General features: G+C 35.5%; 1 protein-coding gene across 1 annotated transcript; it reads left to right on the top strand.

Annotated features, from left to right (window-relative positions):
• Positions 1–5,011: 5,011 nt before the first annotated feature.
• On the top strand, positions 5,012–7,374 carry bet1 (Bet1 golgi vesicular membrane trafficking protein). The gene is made up of 4 exons (XM_084131086.1): positions 5,012–5,197; positions 6,016–6,125; positions 6,247–6,303; positions 6,397–7,374. The coding sequence occupies exons 1-4, from the start codon at positions 5,179–5,181 to the stop codon at positions 6,550–6,552; spliced, it is 342 nt and encodes a 113-aa protein (XP_083987212.1). The 5' UTR covers positions 5,012–5,178; the 3' UTR covers positions 6,553–7,374.
• The last annotated feature ends 32 nt before the right edge of the window (positions 7,375–7,406 follow it).

The raw sequence follows: 7,406 nt of genomic DNA, 5'->3' as shown, positions 1-7,406 counted from the left end.
TGATGGCAGACAGCAGCAGGAATATTAGGCTGCTGTCACTTTAAGATCCAGTTTTACACGTGTGTTTTCTTTCTCAACTGTTTACCTTCACTTTAGAGATAAATGACTTTTTATGAGGATATTTGCAAAGACGGGTACAGTACGGTAACGTTAAACCGTTCAAGCCAAATATGACGGCAAAAAGAACTTGCGCGCTCTGAGCGGCGGCTTTATGTGTTCGCATCTCTCAAAAGTTCTCTTCAGCTGCTTATTGCTCTTCAACAGTTTAAAATCACCTGTTTATAAACGATAAGCTTTTGTGACCACACGGCACAGCAAAATCTATACCGGATGACACATTTCTACCAGTTAATCGCGTCTATCGCTCAGCCCTATCTGGAGGTCTGAACTCTTTCATGGCTGTCATAAAAGCAGTACTTTTCCATTAGAGGAATGTTCTTGGCCTGTTGTGCTGGTCTTTATCACTATATTTCCCTTTTTAAGTCATCATCAAGAATTTTGCAACATCTCTGCTGAAAATGATGTCATCTTCTGTGATTAAAAAAGAACATTTGGTATTATCTGGAGCTTCTACTGTTCAAGAATCATCCTTAGATCATTAAGAGATGTAGTGCAGAAATCTTTCTGGAATTTGAAAGCACGTATGATGAGTTGATCATAAACAGCCTCTGGGCAAAGCTGAGATTTTTGCTGATATTTCTTTATTACAGCTCCTAAACTGCTTTGTGAAAGTTGGTCTGTGCACAAACTATATCCAGGGACAGTTTAAAAATTGTATATTAATGAAAGCAGAACAGATCAGAGAGTAAACAGAGATTATATTCATTGAAGTGGAACACAGCTGTGCAAATGATGCAACCAAAGTTATGAAAATATGTATGCAAGAGGCCAAGTTGGCCCAGACCTGTAAACTGTGCAGAATGACTGTATGGCTGCAACATTATTTTATTAAAAAACACAATGAGCGGAGAATTTCACGAGGTCATGTTCGATGAAAGAAGGTGTTCATTTGTGTTCCGAAGATGAATGAAAGTCTTACGGGTTTGGAACGACATAATGAATTAATTGAATTAATAGAATTTTCATTTTTGGCTGGACTTTTTAATGCATTTTAGCTTTTACCATGCTGATAAATGTCAAAATGGTTTATATATAACAGTAAAATGGTGGCAAAGGGGAAATGTTTGATCCCAGCTTGGCATGAAAATGGCTTTTTTGAAAGCCATTTTGTATTGTTATATTATGTCCTTCCTTCCTTGTAAGGAGATGAGTGCACTTTAACTGCTTTATTATTATAAAGTGTTGAAATGATAAAGGCTTAAAATAGAGCCAAGCACTCTGATAATTGCATCGCCCAGATTCATTTGTAGTTGAATAGCATGAATATTAGAACATGATGTTGAGAGATTTCTTTTCTTTATCTGCAGTTCAAAGTGATGTCAATCCGAAAAAGGAGTGGGTTTCTTCTATCCCATTTCTACGTTCCCTGAGGCTGAGTGAGTTCCCCACCGAAAATAATTCAAGCAAGATGTGCTGTAGGCACTCCTAATAATAACTAGTTCCACAACCAATAATGGTGAGGAAAAGACTATTTTACATCAGCTGTTCCCTTGCTCTAATCAATAGCTTAGTTTTAAGAGAAGATTAAAATGTCAAATACGCTTATCTGTGCATTCTACAGAAAGCCATTAGTGATATCTTCTTTGCTCAGTATATACATAACACAATAAGAGATTAGTTTAAATGAAATCAGTGCATGTTAATTGAAATTTCTGGCCATCAGTGGAGCAAGTAATTAGTTTGCTGTTCCAGATGACCTTCAAGCAATATGTCCACACTTGGATTCGAAGCAATTTATAGAATCAATGTTAAAAATTGGGGTTACACTTTATTTTAAGGGGATTTAGTTACATTGTACTTAAATAACTGAGTAATATATACTTACTATACGGTTGGGGTTTGGTTTAGGGTTAGTTACTTGTAATTATGCATAATTTACTGTTATTACTAAGTAGATGTAGTAATGTGTAACTAACATCACCTTAAAATAAAGGGTAACACTTTATTTTACAGTGTCCTTGTTACATATGTTACATGTACTTACCATAGTAATAACAGTAAATTATGCATAATTACATGCAACTAGTTGCTTATTATTACTCAGTACTTAAATATATAATTCCACTGTAACAATGACACCTTAAAATAAAGTGTAACCAAGTTACCAACATTGTTTTTTATTATATTTTTTTTTTATGTCAGTGAATGTTTTAGTGAATATATTTTCTATCCTGTTCTTTAACAACCCATAAAGCACAAATTAATATTTTTATTTTCCACACATCCCACAATAAGCTGATTTTTATAATGCTGATTATTCTGAAAAAATATTACATGACAATTTTTTTAATTATTATTTTTTAAGAATTTTCTGTTTCCTCAAGAAAATGATTCTTGGGAATTTATACCTTTAGTTATCTGTAAACAGATCTTTCAGACAAATCATTAAATAATCTACAAGTATATTGTCTCTATTATTAATTCAGGTAAACAGGATTACATTACTGTCAAAATTGACAATGACTTTTTTTATGGAATAATGCAGTTTATTATAAACAAATTATATTTGCACAGCCTTATTTCTTTAAAATTCATGTGCCCTTGTAAACTTTAATCAAAATAACTTCATAACATCTCTTCTCTTCTCTGATGTCGTGTTTACTGGCGTGAGGGCGGGGGCGGGGCAACCTGTCACTCACATGGGATTGACCAATAGCAAACCACAAACATCCAATCAATTCCCCATGGACAAAATCAAACCCCGCCCTACATTTTTACCTGTTCGAGAAGCCGTTTCACTTAGATATAAGTCACAACAGAGAAGAAAAGACTATCTTAACTTCCTTTTCATGTCGATTTAATGTCACAGTGAGAGCAGAACATCCGGTGTATGTTAAGAGTTTACTCAATTTATGCTGTGACAGATATGTTGAGTAAATGTCCTAAAAATAAAAGCAAGGGATCTTTTCTCATAGTATTTGTGTAGTTTGCTAGGTTTACTAATAATATGTGCAGCACAAAATAGTTTACAATTCCACAACTGTCACTTTTTCATCTGTAAGACAAACAATATGTCCTATGGATAAAAAATAATCCTCACATAATAGTGTCTTAGTGTAATACGAATGGCCAAAGAAGAGCCGTACATTGTTCTGTGAATGTTTACCAGACTTAGGCAGCGAAATAACGGATTAGAGATTGTGATGGTGAATACTAATGAGACAGCGTCTGTTTAGCTGTGACTCATAGCTGAGATTATATAGCTGGAATTATGTCAGGATGATTGTCAGGAATTAAATAGATTCCAAACTCAGTGTATGTTCTCAGCTTTTGAGCTGTCCGTCACATTCCACAGAGACGACAAGAGTGATATCAGCAATTTGAGCTTTTAAGTGTCAGATATTTTTGAAATGATCTCTAAATGACAAGAATGCATGGTGAATGAAAGAATGATGATAATGAAAGGAAATGAAAGGGATTTGGGGTTTCAGAATACAAGAAGACACTGTAGATTCATTGATTCTTTGACATGCACAAGTTTGTGATTCAAGTATCCGAGAGTACATTTCAAAGATATTTTTTTATAATCTTTTTTTAGTATTTTTTTAGTGTTTGTGTGTGCGTATGTGTGTACAAAAAGTAAACTATAGTCTTGATTCTATTTTGTGCGATTTCAAACAATATATACAAACAATTTGGTATTTTTATTGTATGAAAGTCCAAATCAAAACATGAACTTTGTACTCTAAGAAAACTGGCATTTACAGACATGGATTATTGATTATTGATAATCAGGAACACTGAAATTTCTCTTTGAGGGGTTCTTTCTGAAGCTTGCTTTGTTGAGTGCTCTGTGAAATTGCAGGGTGATGCACGGAAAACAGTGGACGGACACAGTGATGTGCTGTGGGTTCAGGACAAGCCAGACCCTATAAATGGCACTATTTGGCCCTATAATAGTTGGTAATATTTCCGTCATGACAAATCTTGGAGTGTTTGGCATGGTAAGGGACATGACAAAGTTGATAGGTTTGGTCTTGGCAGAATAAATCTGCTACGCCGCCGCTGCTGATGCAGAGCTAGAACAGGACTTGCTACTGCCAATACCTACATCATGAGTGTTAACACTAAAAGCAATCCGATCTAATGTGTTTGAAAGTGATTTTAAAGTGAACAAGCTCAAAACATTTTAGACCCTGTTTACATCTGTATTCAATGTCGTCCACTTGGGATCCGATCGACCAAAACGCATCTAAAAGCAGCTTAGTCCTCTAGAAGTAAAAAAAAATAAAAACTGCATGCATTTTTGTAGAAGAACATTGTTTTGGCTGTGCCTCGACTCTGCGTGACTGTGCGGATGATTATGACCCTTCACGATAGAAAATGATTTACAATGAACTCTGTTAGAGAGCTACATATGGTAATTTATCTGTTTAATAAAATACCTTACCTTAGTAAAAACGCCATAGTTTCTTGTGCATAGCCCGTATTCAGAGTGAATCACAAAATGGTCTCCCACAATTTGCCAAAGAACAATTTTCATTAGTGGTTTTTGAGTAAATTGGTACGAATTTTGAAAAAAGGGAGGAAATTAGCCATTCTACACCTAACAAAAAAAAATGCTTTTCAAGTTCTAACTCAATGCAGAAAAAGCTAATGTCCATATTATCTATCAATGACCATCATACAAAGTAGAAAAACGGAGAAAAAAATATTGCTATTGGTGGATCTCGTGTGAGTAACAGGTTGCCCCGCCCTCGCGAGAAGAGATGTCGCTGTTATTTTGATAAAAGATTACAAGGGCACATTAATAATAATAATTTAAAAAAAGCATTTATAATAAACACTGCAATATTCCACAAAACACAAGAAGTGTCCATTTTGATTTCAACCTGTCAGCTGTCTGCAAACAAAACTCGCTGAATAAACTTCATTACCCACACACCCTTTCGCGTGTGGCTGGCTTCATCCTTCGCGGCTTCCGTAGGGTGTCGTGGCGCTTGTTGAGTTGGAGGGGGAAAGTACAGCGGCTTTAAATAGCAAGACAAGCTAAAATCTGTTACATTAATTTCAAACTGTGGTGATCGTATATCATATCACAAAGATTTCCGGGCTATAATGAGGCGTGCAGGTTTGGGTAAGTCTTTTTCTCTCTGTTGTTATGTTTGAAGCTCATGCTAAGCTAAGTCAGCCACAGTTTCCGAGATTAATCAAAGATTGTTTGGCCAAATCATGCTAAATATCACAGTTTCCAGATCTGGAGAAGCACCTGCCTAAATAACGGTACCAGACCTGACCTGAGAAAGACAATAACTGGCTAATTTACTCTGTATTAGACAAGTTGCTACATAGGTCAGGTTAACATAGAGATGTTTACATCAGAAAATGAATGAGTGTTTGTTAGTGTTTCTGCGTGTATGACAAAATAACTGACACATCCAAGCTTAACTTTAGGTTCCTTCGATATTGATTAAACAGTTTGAAAGGAACCATCAAAATATAATCTAAAAGTCAGTTCTCAAAGGGGTTAATTTTAACTGATAAATAAAACTGGGCAGCAAATAAATTAGATTTATGAACAAAACAGATTGTTTCAAAGGAGCTTTACGGTGATAGGAATTATTTTGAATATCTAATTTTGATTTTTGTATCAATATTTCATTCATAACTAGTCTCTCACTTTTAGACGTTCAGTAGTTTCTGATGATTGTATATTTAAAGTGCACATCTATTTGATTTTGCAGTCAGCATGTCAAGGAACTGGAAGTTTTTCCCAGCCAGCCTCAGTAAAATGATTGGCCCTGCCCATCTTAGACAAGTCAAATCAATTCATGCATGTTAATTCATACGTGGCAAATAGTTGGATAGTTGCTGTGATTGGATATTGTATTTTAAAATACTGAGAAACACTAGTGTTATCTAATGAGTTGGACCTGATTGTTACTTGTTCTTTAGGTGAGGGAGGACCTCAAGGGAATTACGTAGCGAGTGGATACAGCGTGTATGAGGAGGAGAACGAACATCTACAGGAGGGACTGAAAGCTAAAGTAAACGCACTTAAACATGTGAGTGGGCTTATTTCATTTTATATTTGGGGCATATATATATTGTTTTAGTTTTCACTCATTACAATATATCTAATGAGAAAAAAATAATAATTTCTTTGTCTATTTACATCTATTTCAGCTATCGATTGACATTGGAAATGAAGTCAAGTACCAGAATAAAATGTTGGGAGAAATGGTAAGCGATGGGAAATGATTAATGAAAATCTAGTTTCTTCATCAAAACACTGATCTGAATGACTTTAACATCTCGCGTTTGTTTCTCCTCAAGGACTCGGACTTCGACTCCACTGGAGGCCTGTTGGGATCCACCATGGGTAGACTGAAGCATCTCGCCAGGGGGAGCCAATCCAAGGTGTTCTGCTACATGCTGCTGTTCGCCCTGTTTGTCTTCATTGTCCTGTACTGGGTGATCAAACTGAGGTGATCGCAGGACCGATGAGATCCAGGACATTTCTTATGTGCCATGCTCACATGGGGGACAGGATCAGAATCCTCACAGTGACGACGAGGAGTGTTTAACTGCTTGCTTTCCATTGGACAGGAAACTGAACCATTGAGTGACAATGTGCAATCTGAAAAATCTGTATAAATATAAAATATATCTGTCCCAACCCACCAAAATTAATGTCGTCTCAGTGCAGGGATAATGCTACTTGTTTAATACTGGTCATGAAAAAAGATGAACATGCATATTTTATTCAATAATGACCTTTGTTTAATGATATTATTCTTTTAGGAGAACTTCAGTGCTATAAATGTGTGCTAACCTCTATATGGATACTGATTAAATTCTTTTAAGAGAGTGTGACATCACAGTAATCCTTTTAATTGTATAGTTGGAAATTCAGGTTATGACAACTGGCCAGAAGTGAAGCTGGATGGGTGTAAACAATTTAGCACTTTTTACCATGCAAGTCTATACAACATCTTTTGAAAGAGTTGCCACAATTTTGTTTATTGAATATAGTGTTTAAAGGGCTGATCTTGAGACTGTGAAATCCATACTGAGATACGTGAAGTTATGTGAAATTCAGTTTTGTATAATAATCATATATCCAGAAACCACCCCAGAATTCTGTGTACTTCAGAAATGTCTTGCATTAATTTTTTGAGGTTCTTGCTCAAACCTGTCTGCTCTCTATGGTTAACAATGCATGGTTAATTTTAGTTTTTCAGAGACTAATATGTAAATAAATGTAATTTTTGAGAGAATTATTACATAAACATTTCCTTTATGTTGTCAAAAGCCTGAGTCCCGTTTTCATGTATTCCGTTTGT

Source organism: Abramis brama (genome assembly GCF_963993115.1).
Source record: "Abramis brama genome assembly, chromosome: 12".
Taxonomy (NCBI): domain Eukaryota; kingdom Metazoa; phylum Chordata; class Actinopteri; order Cypriniformes; family Leuciscidae; genus Abramis; species Abramis brama.
Note: the sequence above shows the minus strand (reverse complement) of the source record. Positions and strands in the feature narration are given on the sequence as shown.